At 42.3% G+C, this 24,095-nt stretch overlaps 1 protein-coding gene across 1 annotated transcript in view; it reads left to right on the plus strand.

The window, feature by feature from the left end:
• AGXT2 (alanine--glyoxylate aminotransferase 2) overlaps positions 1-24,095 on the plus strand; it is a 46,118-nt gene that overhangs the window by 18,523 nt on the left and 3,500 nt on the right. The window contains 8 exon segments of the mRNA XM_032627152.1: positions 627-720; positions 4,883-4,945; positions 4,948-4,982; positions 5,552-5,644; positions 14,945-15,077; positions 16,724-16,815; positions 18,187-18,336; positions 22,609-22,707. Coding sequence (XP_032483043.1) covers positions 627-720; positions 4,883-4,945; positions 4,948-4,982; positions 5,552-5,644; positions 14,945-15,077; positions 16,724-16,815; positions 18,187-18,336; positions 22,609-22,707 — 759 coding nt within the window.

Genomic DNA, 24,095 nt, shown 5'->3' on the forward strand with positions numbered 1-24,095 from the left:
CAGATTTTCCAGGCATTAGGACTAGAAACTAATACAAATTAGCTTATATTACATAACTATAATGAATCAGGGGCTCAATTTGACTTAATCGAATTAAAGACCATTTAAGGGAAATGTTTCTTAGGAAGACCTTCAGAGTCTGAGTAATAATTAATGACAGAGATTTTTTTAGTTTTGTTTTGCTTTTAAATAAAATCAAGTCAACTGCAAATGAATGCACTGAAATAACTTCCCAGAGCCTTGAATGCATAAAATTTCCATAGAGTCATCCCTGTACTCACCTTCTGTTCTCACTCGCTGTTTCCACATTTTCAGCATCAGAATCGGGTACCTAATTATTCTTATCCTTTCAGATGCCCTTACCGACCAGACCCTTGAGCAACTTGTTTCCAGGCTGACACTGAAATCAGTTTGCTTTGTAGAGTGCCCTCATAATTGATTTCCAAGAAAAAAAATTACCTCTTCAAAGCAGAATATTAGGTTTTTGTCCTAAGTGGGAGAAGAGTAAAGGAGGAATCTTAGTATCAAATTAAGAAGCCCTCTTGCCTTAACTGGCACCATAGGTTGCCCCAAATTGGCTGTCTTGTGTTCACATCTTGCTAAACTCCCTCTTTTGTCATTTGCAGACGATGTGCCCGGATGTTTTCTGTGGCCCTTGGGGAGGAAGCCACTGCCGAGATTCTCCAGTGCAAACAATTAGGAAATGCAGCTGTGCACCAGGTTCAGCTGGGCTGGGAGGGAGGCACATGGTGGAAGGTCAGGAGGGGTAAGGAATGTGGAGAGAGGCAGAACCATTCCTGGGTGAACAGATTCAAAAAAGTGGGAAAGGGAAAGCCAAGGCAGATACAACTAGGAAATCACCCCTCACTGAACTAACACCTCTTATGCCAATGACCACTATACCATCAGAGCATCCATCTCCTGTTAGGAAACTCATCTCTGCATCTCATGCTATCAGAGCTAAGCCAAAAACAGACTATCACCTGGTCCTTCACTAAAGGCGCTCTCTTAGCTCTCCCAGCAATAGCTCTGCTACCAATTTTAAAAGAAAACAAGGGGTTTTTTGAGGCATTATTTGCCATTTCCCAATGGGAGAAGGGGAAAGGGGAAAGAACACTTAGAAATCTCAAAACTCCAATGAGGAAGTTCCCCAGGGACTCAGAGTACCAGCCAAATGAGAGCCTTTGTCAAAACAGAAGACCAGGGCTTCCCTGGTGGCGCAGTGGTTGAGAGTCCGCCTGCCGACGCAGGGGACATGGGTTTGTGCCCCAGTCCGGGAAGATCCCACATGCCGCGGAGCAGCTGGGCCCGTGAGCCATGGCCGCTGAAACTGCACGTCCGGAGTCTGTGCTCCGCAACGGGAGAGGCCACAACAGTGAGAGGCCCGCGTACCGCAAAAAAAAAAAAAAAAAAAATAGAAGACCGTTCCTGAAGGCTGCTGACATCTCTTCAAAAGTTGGAAAGGCGTCAGCATCTGTTCTTTGCTCATCAGCAAGGCCCACCTCGCACTTGTCATCCCAGGGCAGGACCCTTTGGACAGCTGCGCCTAAGCAGTGCTGAAGGAAATCACTAAACGCTCCAGCCGAGAGATCTTTAATGGAACAGGGTGTCACTGGGCTGAGAGGAAGAATGCAAATGGAAGCCTTAAAAATCAGCTTCGAAAGGAAGAAAATTCGCAGTCATCTTAAAATTCAAACGGGATAATGGCAATACGGAGTTAGGAGGATGAAAGAATGAGCTTTAGAACAAGATGTCATAGTCACCGAACTTAAAACCATAGGGAAGTTTAAAGCTATCTTTCACACTCTCCATTTTAAAGATGGAGAAACACGTCCACACCTAGGAGGCCGAGAGCTAGGAATTGACCCCAATTCTTCTGCCCTCAAAGCCAGTACTCCCCAGCCATGACCACCCTTGTTCACATCGATATGCCAGCAGGAGGAACCCAGGCTTAAACATGATTCCTGCTCTGCTGGCCAGGATTGAAGAGACACATGAAGTCAGGAGCCCTGGATTGGACTTTTAGCCCTACAGTGGCTCAGCTGCAAGCAAAAGTTCCATCTTTTGCCTCCGTTTCTCATCTATGAAATGGAGGCGGCAATACCTGCCCCCATGGCCCCTCATCCCAGGCCTTCAAGAGACCAAGGAAGAGAGCTTTTGTAGAGGCAGGCAGACAATAGTGATGCCAAGTACAGTCATGACTGTATCTCATATCCACGTGGCACCAACAACTAAGATCAGTTGGATGAACCTCACAGACATCAAAAGCACCAGCACAGAGCTTCAGCGACAGAAGCCCTCAAGACATGGTCACTTCCTTCCCTCCCAGCTCTGTGTCCCTCCCTCTCTGAGGTCTTCTCTCCCTCAGGCCAACTGGAATATACCAGAGCCCCAGGGTCATCTCTCTAGTGGCCTCTAGAGGTTAAATGATAGTGACAGGCAGACATTTCTGCTTCTCGGAACTGTGATCTTTGGCACGTCTGAAGTCAGCTGTTTTCTTAAGGCATATCTTCAAGAGACAAGACTGATATCATATCTTTATACAGAAAGGGACTTCAGGGGCTTCCCTGGTGGCGCAGTGGTTGGGAGTCCGCCTGCTGATGCGGGGGGCGCGGGTTCGTGCCCCGGTCCGGGAAGATCCCACATGCTGCGGAGTGGCTGGGCCCGTGAGCCATGGCCGCTGAGCCTGCACGTCCGGAGCCTGTGCTCCGCAACGGGAGAGGCCACAACAGTGAGAGGCCCACGTATCGCAAAAAAAAGGGACTTCAGCCTCCTCTGATGCTATTAGGGCCTGAGAAGAGTTTGGTATTTGCTGTAAAAAGGCATATTCATATATGTTTATAAATGCATCCCAAAGTGTGAATTATTCTGAGTATGGAAGGTTCCAGTTCTCCGTTCCTCTTAGAGTTCATTCAGTGGGCACATCCAGGTGCCAGTCTTGGTTGGGGGCTTTTCTTTCACCTCAAAATATGTCATCATTCCCCACATAGGCATCCATTTTTTAGCCTAATATAGATATTTATGTGGTAGATTTCATTCCCTTCCTCCACCCCCTCCTCAGGATTTTTTCTTTCCCACTGGTCATTCCAGTCCCTGAATTTCAGATGTAACTTGGGATGAAAAGCACCTCCCAACCCACTACCCCACAATGTTCCAAACCTGGTACTGATCATGTCATTTCTCTTTCTCCTTTTGCAAGACAAGTTTCCTTTTTCTTAAAAAAAATTGTTCTTTCTTGGCCTCCTCACTCTGCTTAACTCTCTCTTTACCACCAGCTAAAATGAAAACTCTTCCCTCTCTACTCCGTTGCCTGGATGGCATCCAGGAGAGCATCCCCTCTCCACTCGCTTGATGTCATGGTGACACTACTGCACCAATTCTCTCTCCAGAGGCGACCTGACCTGAAGCCACAGCAACGAGCCAATGAAGTAAATGCGAAATGAAGGAAAAAGCCAATGACAGTTGATGACCTCTCATCACTGAATTTATGGGCAGTGGGGGGGGGGATTATGAAAGGTCTAGCGCAGGTTCAAGCAAAACCTTCTCCATGGTTTGGTTTTGTCCAAATTTAAGCCATTAGGGTTGATTTTGCTCCACCCTTTGATTTCTCTAGTTACAAATGATCTAAAATTCCCAAATTATATCCTTTGAACATATGTCTAATTCATCCTTTAGGGCCATCCTAGGTTGTTTTCTCTTCCTTTCTTAATAATAATAGGAAATTTCAACCTCTAGGGGCAACAGATTTATTTGTCTACTATATCCTACCCATCATACAACATAAGTGATGCTAAAAAAAATGTACTTTCTGGGTTTTGCTATTCATGTCATTACTTCCTTCTTCAAACCCCCCAACCTCAATTCCAACTAACTAAAGATCAGGTAATTCTGTCAAGCAAGCTTCCCAAACATCGCATGTATCCTCAAAGTATGTTTGGGCCAGGTCATGTTTTTCCCACTTTTTAATGAAGAGCTGAAGTATTCAATATAAAAGATATTTATGGTTCACTTTTGAAGACGATAACTGAAGGTTTCCATCCCTTATCTCTAGCCTTCAGCAGACAGGATCGCATCCATGCCTCTAAGCAAGCCTCATGTCGGTAGATGGTGACTTGCCTCCCAGACTGCTTTCAGCAGAAACCCCCCATCACACCCAGCTCTCTCTCTGCATCTCTTCTGCTATCCGTGGATGTGGGTTTAGATTCAGAGGACTATGTGATGCTGTTTAGAACCAAATTACAGGTGTGGATAAAAATTCTGAAGGTTCAGTCATATATGGATGTACTTGATCTTGGACCTTTGGTATTCCAGAGGAGAAAGCTTCTCTGCCTGCTATAATGGATGAAAGTTATCTGACTGTAGTACATTCCTCTTTAGACTGAATTCTGATTGCTATATAAACATATTTATTAACCATAAAGACTGAGATACTTTGTCGCTTTAAAATTGCACACCAGATTAAGTAGCAATGAAAGGTAAACATGGTTATTTCCAAATAGATTAAATCCACACAGCAGTTACGTTGAATTAAATCTACACCGTTGAGAGGATCAGTATCCTTAGATAAAACAGCTATCGATACCAGACTCAATGATGCTTTGGAGCGCTGCTTCTCCAGGTGGAAACAACTGAAGTGGTTTGCTTATACTTTTGTGGCTATGCTAGTCTAGCTGCTTGAAACAAAGTATGAGTCATTCTGACAGAATGTTCAGAACATTCCAGAAACCTATATCCTCATATCCTGGTTTACTGTATCTTGAGGGACTCTATTCAATTTACTGTCCTGTTTTCTTTTTTTCCTGTTTTCCCCCCATTCCTTCTGGATGCCATTCTCACATCTTCAAATGCTGTGTTTTCTGTTGCTGTTGTTTGTTTGTTGCAGACTGCTGCCAAGCTAAAGACCAGTATATTGAACAATTCAAAGATACTCTGAACACTTCTGTGGCCAATCAATTGCTGGATTTTTTGCAGAGCCGATTCAAGTGAGTGTATTAACCAAACATTAATTGAGCTCAGTTCTAAATTATCAGATTTTAAACTCATACATTCTAGAGAATTCCAAATTATTTAAGTGACCACTGCTATGTCCCTCTCCAAACTTAATTCATTCCATTGGTTCCCTTTAAAAAAAGGGGGGGGGGCACTGGTTTTCAGTTGACCTTTGAAGAAACCATCTCCTGCACTCCCAGACTGAACAGAGAGATAGATGAAACTATTGAATCCCTAAATCTGTAAAAATAGACAACCCCAGCAATTTTTAGTTCTTTATCACCCACACTGTCAGGGGGAGCCTTTCTATAATCTTACTAAATCCCCTAATCTACTTTTCCTCTACTCTCAGGAAAGAATATGTTTGCATCCTTTTTCAGCAGGCATGGCATAAGAGTAATGGCCCCTCTTTTCACCCATAGTTGAATCAGTTCTAGAGACTGTTTTAAAAATTGCTAATATCACTAACGCTAATATTGATCATAATCCATCTTCAATTCTCTTTTAGTACTTTCAAGGGCTGTGCTGTTACTCTAAGTCTTCTTGGTTTGGTCTTTTGCAGGGGGTGAATGGCGTTGTCCAGTACCCAAAGGGGTTTCTAAAGGAAGCCTTCGAGCTGGTTCGTGAGCGGGGAGGCGTGTGCATCGCAGATGAAGTGAGTGGTCATGGAATAGGTGCGATTCAGTGCAGCCGGGACAGGAAAAGCACAAGGAGAAACTTCTTTAAACCCTCCTCTGTGGTCCAGGCAGAAAGCAACCACTCTGGGGATTCCAAGACGTGGGTATAAGTTAATGAAGATTTGGCGAGTTGACTGGTTAGTTCGTTATTGGATTAGTTTGCCCATTTAATCAAGTACAACAGAACTTAAACATCCAAATTGAACTCTATCAAATAAATTGTTAACAGGCATAGGTGATGCTTCCATTCCTCAACATACTTTTAAAATTCCTTTTGGGGAGTGCATGTCAGGAGCAGCTTAACCTTAGTTTAATCTCATAACCAAGTTTTCTTCTTAATTTTTGTCAAAATAGTATTAACCAGTCTGGAAGCATTCATCTTACCTTAATAACAAAATTTGTTTGGAAATCATACTTAAAAAGAAAAGGTCCCACCTCTAAGTTAGAAGAGGGCCACCATCATAGATATTCAAAGAGTAGTTCCAGGGACTTCCCTGGTGGTCCAGTAGTTGGGACTCCATGCTTCCACTGCAGGGTCATGGGTTCAATCCCTGGTCTGGGAACTAAAATCCCACATGCCATGCTGCATGGCCAAAAAAATTTAAAAAAATTTTTAAGTAGTTCCAAAAAGTAAATTCTAAAATAGTTATGGCAACATTGTTGGAATAATCATACAGTACCTCTAAGGGGACACTTTAAGGGAATAAAATCCATGGGCTCTGTGAGCTGTAGCCTGTGTCTTTCCTAAAGGGATTAATTTACATTATAATCACATCCCTTATTGGAGTGTATCTGGTCTTCTACCTCCTGAGAATAGCAATGGAGATCAAAAGACCAGAGGGTAGTTGCCACGGCCTCCAAAGTGCTCCTGAATCATTTCTGGGTCCTGATTCTAACAACTGGTTAGACCACAAAAAACAGGTGGAGAACTTGAATGATTCATACCTGTTTCAGTCCTGCCATCTTTGCCTAAAGAGTTTTCTTCAACTAAAACATCCCCTATAGGGGACAATGGGCTGCCTCCTCAGCAGAATTCTTTTGCAGTTTCCTCCCGTGCAGCCAGGTCTCTGTGATCCCCAGATGAACTGGATGACCCCTGGGCATTGCACAGAGAAGCGTGGGCCAGCCCCTCCCGTTGTGTCCATCCTCCCTTTCCCATCCTGCCCGTACAAGTTTAGGGAAAGTGAACCAAAGTCCTGAAGAAAGTTAATCTGCTATTAAAAGAAGAAAAGTCTATTCAGTCAGTTTATAATTATCTACACTGGTGAAGAGAATAAGCTTTAACCTTTGGAATCAGCCACAGTGAAGCTGCCACCATTGGATTAATTAGCGGGAAGGTAGATTGAATTCAAAGAAAGTAATGGATTTCAGAATTTCCTATGGTATATGTTTTTATCATTTTCAACAACCTAATTGGAAACTAACACAGGTGACCTTCAGAAGGACTGTCCTAATGAGTAGTAAAGATAAGAATAGCTAGAACTTTCTGAGCACTTACTAAGTGTCAGGTGCTGTTCATAATGCTCTGTATGTAACAACTAAGTTGATATTCATCACGGTTCTGTAAGGAGTGTCCAGTTTGTAAGTATGCCCATTTTACAGATGAGTGAATTGAGTCCAAGATGGTTAATTTGCCTGTTGAGATCATGCAGTTAGTAGGGACAGAGCCAGAATTCAAACCACACTAAGCCAAGACCACACTAACCACTGGGTAAACCTGCCTCTCAAGAATGACAGGAGAGTAGATAGACTCATCCACCAAAGGACAGACAGCAGAAGCAAGAAGAACTACAATCCTGCAGCTTGTGGAACAAAAACCACATTCATAGAACGATAAACAAGATGAAAAGGCAGAGAGCTATGCACCAGATGAAGGAACAAGATAAACCCCAGAAAAACAATTAAATGAAGTGGAGATAGGCAATCTTCCAGAAAAAGAATTCAGAATAATGATAGTGAAGATGATCCAGGACCTCGGAAAAAGAATGGAGGCAAAGATTGAGAAGATGCAAGAAATGTCTTAAAAAGACCTAGAAGAATTAAAGAACAACCATCAGAGATGAACAATACAATAACTGAAATGAAAACTACACTAGAAGGAATCAATAGCAAAATAACTGAGGCAGAAGAAGGGGTAAGTGACCTGGAAGACAGAATGGTGGAATTCACTGCTGTGGAACAGAATAAAGAAAAAAGAATGAAAAGAAATCATGACAGCCTAAGAGACCTCTGGGACAACACTAAATGCAACAACATTTGCATTATAGGTGTCCCAGAAGGAGAAGAGAGAGAGAAAGGACCTGAGAAAATATTTGAAGAGATTACAGTCGAGAACTTCCCTAACATGGGAAAGGAAACAGCCACCCAAGTCCAGGAAGCACAGTGAGTCCCATACAGGATGAACCCAAGGAGAAACATGCCGAGACACATAGTAATCAAATTGGCAAAAATTAAAGACAAAGAAAAATTATTGAAGGCAGGAAGGGAAAAATGACAAATAATATACAAGGGAACTCCCATAAGGTTAACAGCTGATTTCTCAGCAGAAACTCTACAAGCCAGAAGGGAGTAGCATGATATACTTAAAGTGATGAAAGGGAAGAACCTACAACCAAGGTTACTCTACCTGACAAGGATCTCATTCAGATTCAATGGAGAAATCAAAAGCTTTACAGACAAACAAAAGCTAAGAGAATTCAGCAGCACCAAACCAGCTCTACAACAAATGCTAAAGGAACTTCTCTAGGCAGGAAACACAAGAGAAGGAAAAGACCTACAAAAACAAACCCAAAACAATTAAGAAATTGGTAATAATAACATACATATCACTAATTACCTTAAATGTAAATGGATTAAATGCTCCAACCAAAAGACAGAGGCTTGCTGAATGGATACAAAAACAAGACCCATATACATGCTGTCTACAAGAGACCCACTTCAGACCTAGGGACACATACAGACTGAAAGTGAGGGGATGGAAAAAGATATTCCATGTGAATGGAAATCAAAAGAAAGCTGGAGTAGCTACACTCAGATAAAATAGACTTTAAAATAAACAATGTTCCAAGAGACAAGGAAGGACACTAGATAATGATCAAGGGATCAATCCACAAAAAAGATATGACAATTATAAATATATATGCACCCAACAAAGGAGCACCTCAATACATAAGGCAACTGCTAACAGTTATAAAAGAGGAAATTTACAGTAACACAATAATAGTGGGGAACTTTAACATCTCATGTACACCAATGGACAGATCATCCAAAATAAAAATAAATAAGGAAAGAGAAGCTTTAAATGACACAATAGACCAGATAGATTTAATTCATATTTATAGGACATTACATCCAAAAACAGCAGATTACACTTTCTTCTCAAGTGGGCATGGAACATTCTCCAGGATAGATCACATCTTGAATCATAAATCAAGCCTCAGTAAATTTAAGAAAATTGAAATCATATCAAGCATCTTTTCTGACCACAACCCTATGAGATTAGAAATGAATTACAGGGGGAAAAAATGTAAAAAACACAAACACTTGGAGGCTAAACAATACGTTACTAAATAACTAAGAGATCACTGAAGAAATCAAAGAGGAAATCAAAAAATACCTAGAGACAAATGACAATGAAAACACGATGGTCCAAAACCTATGGGATGCAGCAAAAGCAGTTCTAAAAAAGAAGTTTATAGCTATACAAGCCTACCACAAGAAATAAGAAACCACTCAAATAAACAATCTAACCTTACACCTAAAGGAACTAGAGAAAGAAGAACAAACAACACCCATAGTTAGCAAAAGGAAAGAAATCTTAAAGATCAGAGCAGAAATAAATGAAATAGAAACAAAGAAAACAATAGCAAAGATAAATAAAACTAAAAGCTGGTTCTTTGAGAAGATAAAAAAATTGATAAGCCATTAGCCAGACTCATCAAGAAAAAGAGGGAGAGGACTCAAATCAATAAAATTAGAAATGAAAATGGAGAAGTTACAACAGACACGGCAGAAATACAAAGCATCCTAAGAGACTACTATAAGCAACTCTGTGCCAATAAAATGGACAACCTGGAAGAAATGGACAAATTCTTAGAAAGGTATAACCTTCCAAGACTGAACCAGGAAGAAATAGAAAATATGAGCAGACCAATCACAAGTAATGAAATTGAAACTGTGATTAAAAATTTTCCAACAAACAAAAGTCCAGGACCAGATGGCTTCACAGTTGAATTCTATCAAACATTTAGAGAAGAGCTAACACCCATCCTTCTCAAACTCTTCCAAAAATTTGCAGAGGAAGGAACACTCTCAAACTCATTCTATGAGGCCACCATCACCCTGATACCAAAACCAGACAGAGATACTAAAAAAAAGAAAATTACAGACCAATATCACTGATGAATATAGATGCAAAAATCCTCAACAAAATACTAACAAACAGAATCCAACAACACATGAAAAGAATCATACACCATGATCGAGTGGGATTTATCCCAGGGATGCAAGGATTCTTCAATATACACAACTCAATCAATGTGATACACCATATTAACAAATTGAAGAAGAAAAACCATATGATCACCTCAATAGATGCAGAAAAATTTTTCAACAGCATTCAACACCCACTTATGATAAAAACTCTCCAGAAAGTGGGCATAGAGGGAACCTACTTCAACATAAAAAAGGCCATATATGACAAACCCACAGCAAACATCATTCTCAATGGTGAAAAACTGAAACCATTTCCTCTAAGATCAGGAACAAGACAAGGTTTTCCACTCTCACCACTATTATTCAACATAGTTTTGGAAGTCCTAGCCATGGCAATCAGAAAAGAAAAAGAAATAAAAGGAATACAAATTGGAAAAAAGAAGTAAAACTGTCACTGTTTAGAGATGACACGATACTATACATAGAGAATCCTAAAGATGCCACCAGAAAACTACTAGAGCTAATCAATGAATTTGGTAAAGTAGCAGGATACAAAATTAATGCACAGAAATCTCTTGCATTCCTATACACTAATGATGAAAATTCTGAAAGAGAAAGTAAGGAAACACTCCCATTTACCATTGCAAAAAAGAATAAAATACCTAGGAATAAACCTACCTAGGGAGACAAAAGACCTGTATACAGAAAACTATAAGACACTGATGAAAGAAATTAAAGATGATGCCAACAGATGGAGAGATATACCATGTTTTTGGATTGGAAGAATCAATTGCGAAAATCACTATACTACCCAAAGCAACATACAGATTCAATGCAATCCCTAGGAAATTACCAATGGCATTTTTTACGGAAGTAGAACAAAAAATCTTAAAATTTGTATGGAGACACAAAAGACCCTGAATAGCCAAAGCAGGCTTGAGGGAAAAAAACAGAGCTGGAGGAATCAGACTCTCTGACTTCAGACTATACTATAAAGTTACAGTAATCAAGACAATATGTACTGGCACAAAAACAGAAATATACATCAATGGAAAAAGATAGAAAGCCCAGAGATGAACCCATGCACCTATGGTCAACTAATCTATGACAAAGGAGGCAAGGATATAAAATGGAGAAAAGACAGTCTGTTCAATAAGTAGTGCTGGGAAAGCTGGACAGCTACATGTAAAAGAATGAAATTAGAACACTCCCTAACTCCATACACAAAAATAAACTCAAAATGGATTACAGACCTAAATGTAAGACTGGACACTATAAAACTCTTAGAGGAAAACATAGGAAGAACACTCTGACATAAATCACAGCAAGATCTTTTTTGATTCACCTCCTGGAGTAGTGGAAATAAAAACAAAAGTAAACAAACGGGGCCTAATGAAACTTCAAAGCTTTTGCACAGCAAAGGAAACCATAAACAAGGTGAAAAAGACAACCCTCAGAATGGGAGAAAATATTTGCAAACGGATCAATGGACAAAGGATTAATCTCCAAAATATATAGACAGCTCATGCAGCTCAATATCAAAAAAAACAAACAACCCAATCCAAAAATGGGCAGAAGACCTAAACAGACATTTCTCCAAAGAAGACATACAGATGGCCAAGAAACACATGAAAAGCTGCTCAACATCACTAATTATTAGAGAAATGCAAATCAAAACTACAATGAGGTATCACCTCACACCAGTTAGAATGGGCATCAACAGAAAATCTACAAACAAGAAATGCTGGAGAGGGTGTGGAGAAAAGGGAACCCTCTTGCACTGTTGGTGGGAATGTAAATTGATACAGCCACTATGGAGAACAGTATGGGGGTTCCTTAAAAAACTAAAAATAGAATTACCTTATGATCCAGCAATCCGACTACTGGGCATATACCCAGAGAAAACCATAATTCAAAAAGACACATGTGGGCTTCCCTGGTGGCACAGTGGTTGAGAGTCCGCCTACCGATGCAGGGGACGCGGGTTCGTGCCCCGGTCTGGGGAGATCCCACATGCCGCGGAGCGGATGGACCCATGAGCCATGGCCGCTGAGCCTGCGCATCTGGAACCTCTGTTCCACAACGGGAGAGACCACAACAATGAGAGGCCCGCGTACCGCAAAAAAAAAAAAAAAAAAAAAAGACACATGCACCCCAATGTTCATTGCAGCACTATTTACAGTAGCCAGGTCATGGAAGCAACCTAAATGCCCATCAACAGATGAATGGATAAAGAAGATGTGGTACATATATACAATGGAATATTACTCAGCCATAAAAAGAAACGAAATTGGGTCATTTGTTGAGGCATGGATGCATCTAGAGACTATCATACAGAGTGAAGTAAGTCAGAAAGAGAAAAACAAATATCGCATATTAACTCGTATATGTGGAACCTAGAAAAATGGTATAGATGAACCGGCAGAAACTGAGACACAGATGTAGAGAACAAATGTATGGACACCAAGCGGGGAAAGCGGCGGGGGGTGGGGGGGGTGGCGTGCTGAATTGGGAGATTGGGATTGACATGTATACACTGATGTGTATAAAATTGATCACTAATAGGAACATGCTGTATAAAAAAAAAAAAAGAATGACAGAACAGCAGTGTAGAAAGACAAAGATAGCAGAAAATGAGGGAACAGAAGAAAATCCTGAGTGTGGGGCCAGTGCTGCCACTCAGTGATCTTACGTGTCTTCTTAATTAGCTAACCTTGGCTTTCTCTTCTTTAAAATGAGGAATATGGAATTTGAATAAAAATAGGCCACTGCTAGGACCACAATGGGCACTCAGTCTTTGCTTGTCTGGCATGGGCTGGGTTTGAATTTTAAATTCACTGCTTTTAGGCAGGGTGTGCACGCCCATAGTTCCATCCCCACTCATTGATGTAGACCCAGCCTGCTTCTCTCAAGACGATATGCTCCTCATCCCTGAAGACATTTGAGTTTATGAACATTAGAATGAATCATCTCTTGGGCTTCCCTGGCGGTGCAGTGGTTGAGAGTCCACCTGCTGATGCAGGGGACATGGGTTTGTGCCCCGGTCCGGGAGGATCCCACATGCTGCGGAGCGGCTGGGGCCGTGAGCCATGGCCGCTGAGCCTGCGCGTCCGGAGCCTGTGCTCCACAACGGGAGAGGCCACAACAGTGAGAGGCCTGCGTACCGCCAAAAAAAAAAAAAAAAAAAAAAGAATGAATCATCCCTGTTCAACTAAAAGATTCTGTGGAACTGATACTTCCTAGGTGGCTAAACACGGTTTATGGTCCTACATAATTTCACGTGTTGTCCAAGCAGTCTGATCTTTCACCATTCATTGATGGTACTTTGATAGATGAAATGAAAAATTAAGATAGGCAGAAAGGCAAAATGGATGGATTTGCCATGAACTCTTCCTACGTTATCTCATTTGGGCAAATTCATCAGCTTGTCCAGAGGCCTGTAACTAGGAAGTCGGAGACCCAGGATTCGAGCCCACGTCTGTCTGACTCCCACGTCTAAGCTCTTCTCCTACGTTGTTCACTCTCGTCTAATTGTAACCCCCAACATCTGCCTTTGCAGCAGCACCCTGGAGAGAGCAAGAAAATAATCAGGAAGCCTGAGAAGGACCCTTGCTCTTTCAAGTGCATTTCAGAATCAGCTTCAAGTGCCCACACCTCTACCCCAGACCTGCAATGTGTGTATGTGTAGAGAGAGAGATAGACAGACAGCCCAGGAGACTGAGAACCAGAAGGAGATCAAGGAACCTTCACCAAAAGGCTCTGGCGAAAATTTGCATGGAAGTGTTTGTGTGGCTTTATTCACTTAAGCACTTCCGCCACTTTTTTATCCATTCTACAAACACTAAGTGTCTACTTTTAACAGGCACTCTGCTACATATTGTGGATAAAGAGAAAAATAAGATACGTGTATGCTGGTGATAGTAGTCCAAGGTGAGAGGTTCTGACGGCAGCTTAGGTGCCTTGAGTGGGGGCCCTAGTGCGGCTCAGGAGAATCTTCCTATCCCGAATAATGATGAAACTGTGTCTTGAAGGAGAAGAGGAGTCAGTGAGATGAAGAAGCGGGGAGAGGGCTTTCTAGAAAGAGGAAACAGCATGCACAAAACAACTAAGTTCAACTTAGTTCCATCCTGACTTAACTGACTCAGCTGGGTCCTCCTCATGACTAATTCTCAGGAGGAAAAAGAAATCATAGGGAAGAGGACAACCAGCCTGTCTGGGCTGGGTGGTGGGCACCCCAGCGCCAATTTGCTTACTGTAACTCCTGCTTCATCCAGCCTGGGGCAGACGCAGCCTTACACATAGGAGATCCTTATCAAGGATTGCTAATCACAATCACCTTTTTCACATGCATTATGTATATGACCCTCACAGCAGCCCTGTGATGTATTGCTATTGTTTCCACTCAACAGAGTTAACATGGATTCAGAGGAGTTAAAAACCATGTCTAGAACCACACAATGCTAGTAACCGGCTTTTGGTGCCTAAAAGGTCAGGTGCAGCCTGGAGGGGTGGGAGGGAGGGAGACGCAAGAGGGAAGAGATATGGGAACATATGTATATGTATAACTGATTCACTTTGTTATAAAGCAGAAACTAACACACCATTGTAAAGCAATTATACCCCAATAAAGATGTTTAAAAAATAAAAATAAAAGGTCAGGTGCAGAATAAGTGCTTTCTCCATAATAGTATGAGATGGTGATGACGATGACTGACGATGATGATGATGATGATGATGTTAGGAAGGAGGAGATGGAAGAGGAGAAAAGAGAAGAGACCAGAGAGTCAAGAAAAAACCAACATTTCTTTGAAAGATTTCCAATGATTTGGGACTTGTTTTCACAGGTGCAGACAGGATTTGGAAGGTTGGGTTCTCACTTCTGGGGCTTCCAAACGCACGGTGTCCTGCCGGATATTGTCACCATGGCTAAAGGGATTGGGAATGGCTTTCCCATGGCAGCAGTTGTGACAACTCCAGGTAGGAACTACAGGCAGTTTTTGTCTGCTTCTGGGTCTCCTGCATCAGCAATGGCAGAAAACATGTGTATGAACTTGTGTGGGCTAGAGACAGTGATGGGATTCCCAGGCAGTGAAAAAGGGAAACTGTCTGCCAGATGGTGGAAGAGATGGAAGAAAACCAGCCCTTTTTGCTCTTGCTGTAGAGAAGACTAATTCTCCCAGACCCACAATGAAATGCAGGGTTCTACTCTACTGACAATGTCTAGGCAAACGTGCCACAAAAAAAAAAAACCAACACAAGAGATCCTTGCTAAACAACTTGAAGCCAGTGCTGAAGTTTCCAAGGGAATCATATCCTTGAAGGACACCCTGACCTAGTCTTGCCACACCAATAAGCAATAGACTCAAGGTCCAGGTGATAGTTTTCTGTTGATCATCAACAACACAGCTAAAGACAATACAATCTCACTTTGCTATAACATTCTATAAAATGAACATTAGAATTAACTGTATTTCCCATTTTAGTGAGGTTTTACAGAAAAGAATTTTATGAATCATTTAGTGTTGAAAATCTTAAAATTATTTCATTTGTTTTTCCAACCAATAGTAAGCATACTTGAGAGGCTCCAAAGGATAATTAAGTGCCTTGTAAGAGCTCAGTGTTTTGTTTTGTTTTGTTTTTGCGGTACGCGGGCCTCTCACTGTTGGGGCCTCTCCCGTTGCGGAGCACAGGCTCCAGACGTGCAGGCTCAGCGGCCATGGCTCACGGGCCCAGCCGCTCCACGGCATGTGGGATCTTCCCGGACCGGGGCACAGACGCATGTCCCCTGCATCGGCAGGCAGACTCTCAACCACTGTGCCACCAGGGAATCCCTCAGTGTTTTTATTGAATGAAGAAAGTTACTAAAATGTGGATGTAGAATGTGAAGTATAATGAACTGAATATATACTAACCCTGAAACAATCTTGAATTATATTATGAAATCCTTGATATGAGATTTTAAAAAAAATATTTCCTTCTTAGTCCCAAGAGTGGAATATAGAAAAAAGGCTTAGCTAATGAAAGTTCCATGTATGTTCCCATAAATCAAGTTTTAAAGTACTTTTCAATTCATACAACACATTAAAGATTTATATTATTAAACTTCTCATTGAATAAATAAGCAATTTTTCCTTATCCACTGTATTAGTCAGCTTGGGCTTATTCTCTCACAGTTCTAGAGGCTGAAATCCAAGATCAAGGTATGAGCAGAGTTGGTTTTGGGTGAGATCTCTCTTGCAGGTGAACACCTTCTTGCTGTGTCCTCACATGTCCTTTTCCACAGCTAGAAAGGGCTCTGATGTCTCTTCTTCTTAGGAGAATACCAATCCTATTGGATTAGGGCCCCACCCTTATGACCTTAATTACCTCCTTAAAGGCCCTACCTTCAATTACAGTCACATTGCAGGTTAGGGCTTCAACGTATGAATTGGGGTGGGGGAGGGAAGAGACACAATTCCAACCATAACATCCACTATCTGGTGAGTGAAGAATGAATTGGACGCCATGAAATATATTACACGTACATATACAACATGAAGGTAAATATAATCCAAATGCATGATGGGAGATTATAGATAGGAATGTGTCACCCTTTACCCACTTTTATTCTCCACCCCCTCCAGAGATTGCCAAGTCTTTGGCTAAACGCCTGCTTCACTTCAATACCTTTGGAGGGAACCCCATGGCCTGCGCCGTTGGATCATCGGTGCTTGAGGTACTTTCCAGCAACCGCATCAACATCACTCATTTCACCAAACAACTACCTCAAAACTACACACACATTATCAGAATTCTATCACATTTCATGATTAAAGTGAAGAGTTAATTCCTAGTCCATGAATTTACGTTAGATTTCCAGTTATTATTCTGCCCCCTCCCCCTTTTTAAGATCTACTGTGTGTGCTTCAAGTATTGGATATGAAATAATATGTAATAAACTCACACACATGGGAAATACAAGAATTTCCCTAGCTAGCTGGTAGCACTGAAATTTCTTTGTCATTTGAGCAGTATTTTATGGATATTTACCAATGGCTATCCTTGATTTCAGTTTAATTTTGGTCCTGTCTTGTATATGCTTCCTTATTTTTGTTGTACTGTCATAAAAGAGTAAAGAGCAAGTGAGTTCTATGCAATTCCAACAAGGTGATTCAGCTGTGGTTCAGCTCCAGGCCATTGATTTTGCCTGGGGTCTCATCTGTTGAAAAGATTTTTTAGATGCCCTTGCTTATATGCATAATAGCGTTTGCTTAAAAGTGTAACGTCTTTCTGGAATAATGTCCAAGAAATTAATAACAATGGTTGTTTGTGGGGAAGGAAACTTGGTGGCTGGGGAACAGGGATCAGTGAGGCTCATTCTACTCTACGCTTCTGTACTTTCTGATGTTTGAACGAGGCACGTGATTCACTTATTCAAAAAAATTAAATTTAAAACTATTTTTCAATAAAAACAAGTAAGTAAAAGCTGCCCTTGCAAATTAAAAAGTATCTTCAAATATGATTAAATCTCAAAATGAGAAAGTGTAAGTAGGATGTGTCATTTATTTCATTCTGTAGACATTGCCAGCTTACATTTTTTAAGTCCTGTGTCGCCTCAACCAATTTAGCAGATAGAGAAGATTTAGGCGAACAAGTAGGTCTTAAAAACATCGGGTTCTGCCTGGAGTCATACAGTTATTATCAGCTGGTTATAAGTGTAGTATACTGCTTGTGTTTGGTCAGGAATCACAGGTCTCTGCTATGGGTGGAAGTAGGTGAAAAGCCTTTTACTGAATACATATCTCAAGTGCCCTGACTCTGGGCCCACAAAGAGCTCAACACTGAGACGTCTCTCTTATTTTTTCCTAAATTTTTACCCACCCCTGAAGATGAGGAGGGTAGGGGGGAAGCATCCCCTCTACCAAGAATTTTTTTTCTCCCTGCAGCAGATCTTTTTGTAGGACAAGTTATGGCCATACTAGACTTTGGGTTCCATTTGTCTGGTCAAGTTTTTGTAAAGAGGGTCACATACATTTATTTCTCCATGTTTCTCAGTCCATTTTAAAACTTTTTTAATGCAAGGTCATTTGGGGCTTTCTCTCAACAGGTAATTAAAGAAGAAAATCTACAAGAAAACAGCCAGGAAGTTGGCACCTATATGTTACTGAAGTTTGCTAAACTGAGGGATGAATTTGAAATCGTTGGAGACGTCCGAGGCAAAGGCCTCATGATAGGAATAGAGATGGTGAAGGATAAGGTAGGCTGTGATCTGCTGTTCTCTCTGCAGCTTCTCGGGGCAGCAAGAGTTAAAGTAGGAAGCCTCAGCTACAAGCTCATTCATTCTCAGGAAGAGAGCACACAAGGACAGCAAGACTGAGCAAAGCTCATTAGAGATGAGTCGGGAGTGTTGAGTACGAAGGACAGGCTAGCCGGTCATCGAGAGTCCTAGAGTGCAGAAGAGCATTTGCAAAAGGGAGTTGATGTTATTCTTGCCAGACTAGGCAAAGAGCAATGGTAACGAATATTTTGAATTAGAATATTTTGAATTAGAAATATAAGGAAGGGAGGAAATTATTGGGGGAGGGGCAGGGGGACAGAGAGCTAGTGGAAGTAAGGGGGAAGGGCCAGGAGAAGGTTGTGGTGTTGTCTTGGGGTGAGGATGTTAAAGATTTATAGGGTTTTGTATTTGTTTGTTTGTTTGTGAATGGACTTCAATCTCCCAAGTAACAAGGGCGGAATGTGACTTTCTGATGACCTACTGCAAGGTGACCTCAAACTCGATATGACAATTGAACTCAGCATTGCCCTTAAGCCAGTGATTCTTCGCAAGGTCCCTGTGTCTGTTTTTCACCCTCCACTGTTCTCCCAATTCCCTAGCCTCAAAACCACAAGATAATCTGTGACCCCTTCCCTCTCCTTAGTTCTAACGTCAAGTTTTATTGATTCTTACTTTGCTGTGTTTCTCAAATCTTTCCCTCTGTTGTTACTGCTGCCCCTAGGGTCCATGTCAGTAGGAAATTGTCCCAATCCTCCATAAATGCAAACTCTAGATCCTCTGAGGGGAGTGACAGCAGGGGAATCTTGGCACAGGAATCAATAGTCAGACCAGCCCCTTCACCCTAATTCTTATCCGTGGGTGACTTCTTGCTGTTGGCTCTCACTACACCACCCTAGTTTAGAAGGACTGTGTTCAGTTCTCTCAATATTCAGACTAGACCATGGATATAACACTCTCCCATTAGTACCACACAGCAGAGCCCGTGAAAAGCAGGAACGTTTGAACCAGATTTGAAAGCTAAGGGAAGACAGCAGGAAAATAAGAGTAACATGAGACTAGGCCCTCCGGCTCGCAGGCCGTAACATACCTTCAGCTTGGGGCTCCATCAAGGGCTGTTTTAAGGCTCGGAAGAGTCCATTCCAGTTCCCCCCCGCAAGAGGTCCCTCGAGGATACCTAGATGCCTCAAAGCCCAGACTCCACCAAAGAAAGCCCAGTGAAAGAGGAGGCGTTGGTCCCCTTCCCACTAATCCAAAGCCAACTTCTGTGTACTCCAAGACGTGTGAACAGAGATGCCCTTCAGAACTTGAGTTGTCATGGTAAAACATCAGAATCCCATTGATACAGAGCAAGCTAAAGGATGGTACGTCCATACTACATGGCACAGAAATACATGTGACATGGAAAGATGTGCAAACTGTATTACGGAAAAAATTAAGCAGGCTATAAAATAGTATGTATAGAATGAGCTCTTTTTCTCTTCCCCCTGCCCTTCAGTAGTTTTAAGCATGGGCTCTGAAAAAGCTTCTCCATTCCTTAATTCTATTCATTGTCCCCTCAATACCGTTCACTTTCCTACATCCAAAGATCACTCAAACTTTTCCCTAAGCATGGAATACAGTCCTCTCCTCTCTGTCTCTAGCTATGGGAATCCTAGGCCTTTTCAAGATCCAACTCCTCACCACATCTCCTGAAGCTTGCCTTTGCTTCTCCCGTAGAAGGGGCTGCAGCCTTCAGAAAATCTCTCTCACACTCACCGTCTAAAGAGCTCCTTTGAAAGGCTCTTTCAAATCATGTATTTGTTGACTCGGTTTTCACGAGTATAAATACCTTCTTTTCCTAAATAAACTGTACACTTTCGAGGCCAGGAAATACACAGACGGTGAGTGCTTTATCCATGTTTGTTGATTGCTTTCCGGCCCCTGCAACACTTCAGACCACATTCATGTAATTAAAACAGCTCAGAACTTGGCTTTAATGCTATACAGTATAACCCAGAATCAAAACTCCCATGAGCAGTTAGTAAGGATGTGAATTGGATACAGCCCTTTGGACAGAAATTTGTCTGTATCTATCAAAATTTTAAATGTATACATTTTGACCTAGCCATTCCACTTAGAGTGATGTGTCCTAAAGAAATATTCACAGAAGTGTGTAAAGATATAAATGAGTGGGGATGTTTGCAGCATTCCTTATGATCATAAACAAAAATGGAAAATAACATAAATGTCCAAAAATAAGAGATTAAACAAATTGCTCTACCAACAAACAACAAAATACTAGGTAATCTTTAAAAAGACTAGGTCCAGGGACTTCCCTGGTGATCCAATGGTAAAGAATCCACTTTACAATGCAGAGGACACAGGTTTGATCCCTGGTCAGGGAACTAAGATCCCACATGCTGCAGGGCAGCTAAGCCCGTGCACCACAACTACCGGGCTCGCACGTCTCAACTAGAGAGCCTGCGTGCCGCAAACTACAGAGCGCACACACTCTGGAGCCCGCGCACCACAACTACAGAGAGAAAACCCCCAAGCCACAACTAGAGAGAAGTCGTGCACCACAACGAAGAGCCCGGGAGACTTAACGAAAGATCCTGAGTGCTGCAACTAAGACCTGACACAGCCAAAAAGAAATAAAATAACTAAATAAAATTTAAAAAAAAAGAATACTAGGTCCAAATACACTGACATGGAAAGATGTTCGGGATACATTGTAAATTGTTCAAAGCAAATTGCAGAACATTATAAAGTATGACATTTTAAAAAGTATGCATTTAAATGTATGGATATGCATAGAAAAAGTGTCTAGTTCCCACTAATTACCAACAGGCGGTATCCCTAGGCGTAGGATTGGAGAAGGGGAAACGTTTCATTTTTACTTAGTGCATTTCCATATCGCTTTCAGGAGTTTTTCCCAATAACCTTGCATTACTTTTATAATTGTTTAAATGAAGATTTATCCCTCAAAAACAGCAATAAATAAATAACTAAATAAACACGAAGCTACGTTACATCCCTGAGAAGAGGTTAGTTACTAACATGCCCATTTGATTATGGAGTAATTGGGACTTAGACTCGAGCACAGGGCCCGGGCAGGCTGTCCTGTGGCTTTGCCTCATTAGCTTTTCTGACCGTGCTTTTCTCTTCGGAATGCCTACAAGATGTTCAACTAGTCATAGCAGTTGAGCCCTGTGGGTAATAAAATGGACAAAGGAGCAGGGAGCGTGCTGGCCCAGACCAGGCCAAAAGCCAAACAAAGTCCACCTCTCCAGACCCTTGATAGCCACCAAGGCCCACCAACCCAACTGCCCCTGAGGAACCCTTTCTGACCTCTGACCTCTCATCCCCCAAACCATATTTGACTTCTTTCCAGCTTTCACAGTTTAGCCCTAAATTATATTGTCATGTTTTAGACTTTCCTCATGAGAACGTAAGGGGCAAGCAGGATGACATTTTAGGATCAATGAGGAAATGCTGGTCTTTTCCCCATCCTGTTCCTCCATTATCTAGTAGTGGGAAAGTCTGAATAGTATTTTCTTTATCTTAAAGCTTCACAACAGACTTGACTAAGTTGGAGCATTTGTGCTCACAGACTCAGAAGTCTCCAGCCCAGTGTCATCAAAAGGGTACTGGAATACCTGGGCCCACAGGAAGGGACCACATTCAGATGCCAGGTGACCTGAAACAGCCTCTAGGCTCCAGAGAGCTTACCTTTCCTGACCCTGGAGGATTAAGTCTTGGGTGAGAAAGAGCAAATTCCACAAGTAGGGAAGATGAGGACAAACAGACCCACCCCAGTTGCCCAGGCCCTACTATGGCCCAGAGAAAGCTTGGACCGTTTATGCCCTTGTGCAACTTCACAGCCATTTCCTGGATTTTGAAATGAATTTTTTACATGGACAAAACAAAGCGAAGAACCGAGGACAATTTCCACATAAATAAAGCAAACTCCAAATTAAAGAACCAAGCTCCCAGGGTAACCAACTGCAGAGCCAAGATTCACTGACGGTCTGCATTTGGCTTCATCTTGTCTTTGGGAATTTGGGATGAACTGGGATAAAAACAAATATTTTCAATTACACCCCCCCCAGAAAGAAATCCAATTCAGCAATGAATAGCTTTATTCAATTACTGGGGGAGAGAGGTTGAGAGGGAGAGAAGAGCATTGATTGCTTGGGTTGCTTTTTATTCCTCTTAGAAATAATGTCTTGAATCATTCAAATGCCAGATGTTTTTTAAATGTATTTGCAGACGAGCCGCCAGCCTCTTCCCCGTGAAGAAGTAAATCAAATCCACCAGGACTGCAAACGCATGGGGCTTCTGATTGGCAGGGGTGGCACTTTTTCTCAGGTAACAAGAAGGCTGGCCTTTACCTATCACTTTAGGTAGGCATCTCCCTGAGGTTCCAGTGCTGGCCCATTTTCTTCACCCTTATGCTAGGGGACCCAGTTCCGCTTCCTCTAGGCTTAGCGCTCACACGTTTTCAAAAGAAAGGGACAGTGAAGCCCTCGGGCCACTAGAGGGCGCTGTGTGAAATGGTTTGGTTACCGCGGCTCGGCAGGGAATATACACAGGGGACAGTATAAGGAGGCAGAAAAAGCAGCACAGACAAAGCAGAGGGCTTACACGACAGGTCATAATAGTGTCATAACAGTCATGCGTACCCAGTTTGTCTCACGTGTCAATTAGTTCTAACCTCTGAAACTCAGTCCTAGTCTTTTTTAACTCAGCCCTGGGCTCTGACTCCGTGACCCGCAAGCCGGCTAAGCCTTAGTGGCCGCTGTGGCCAGGAGCAACGTCACGGTGCTGGCAGCCTGGTCAGGTCCCTAATGCAGAACTCAAAATCAGCCACTCCCAGTGCCCTTCACTCTCAGGCTGGCAGAGGCAGAGAACAAGCTCTCCCCGCCCCCTTCCTGGGAAAGCCAAGTACAAGCCCCACGGTCGGGACCCTGGTGTGGCCCTGCCATGGGCATGGGCTGCTACTGTAAAGTGATCTGCTCCTCCATCCGTCACAACAGCAGGACCCTCTCCAGGGATTCGCTCCGGGGCCGAGATTTAAGATGTAGGGTCACTCCTACTCATCCCCTACTTTGTTCTCGGCCTTCGGCATCCTTCTCTCCCGTTTTAAATATGCGTCATTCTTCCTAGTTTCCCTCCTTCACTGCTGCCTCTCACTTGATTTCAGCGAACACCCTCGCCTGGTGCTTCACAGAGAAAATGGAAGCTATTAGGCAAGATCCCTATAGAAGCTCATCTGTCCCCCGAGGCTTTTCCCACCTCCTTTCCTAAAGGTTAGAGAATGAGATGTCTCTCCGTGCTCTTGACCCTCCACTTAGGGAAACAGGTCTGTGTTCTCTTGTTTCTGCAGTTTATTTCAACTTCCCCTCAGCCTGTGAACAAACAGACTGAAAGCTCTTCCAGCCCAAACCAAACCATAGCAAACAAAACCAGAATGAGCGCTTTTGCTGGGAAATGCTGAGTTTTTTCCAGTCCTGGTCCCAGATATTTTTCTATATGAATCAGACAGAGTAAGTTAATGATTCAAAATCCTAAGACGGGCTACTTATAAAGACAGAAAACAATTCATTGTTTACTTGCTTAGTTAGTCCTTAGTCGTCCGGCACACCCTTGAGTCCTAAGCAGCCGCTGCTTGGCTGGATACTAGAGCTACAATGAGAAATAAGATCTGTCCCTCCCTCCACGGAACTGGCAGAGGAGAAAGACTTAAACAGAAAATG

This window comes from Phocoena sinus, chromosome 3 (assembly GCF_008692025.1).
Source record: "Phocoena sinus isolate mPhoSin1 chromosome 3, mPhoSin1.pri, whole genome shotgun sequence".
Lineage (NCBI taxonomy): Eukaryota > Metazoa > Chordata > Mammalia > Artiodactyla > Phocoenidae > Phocoena > Phocoena sinus.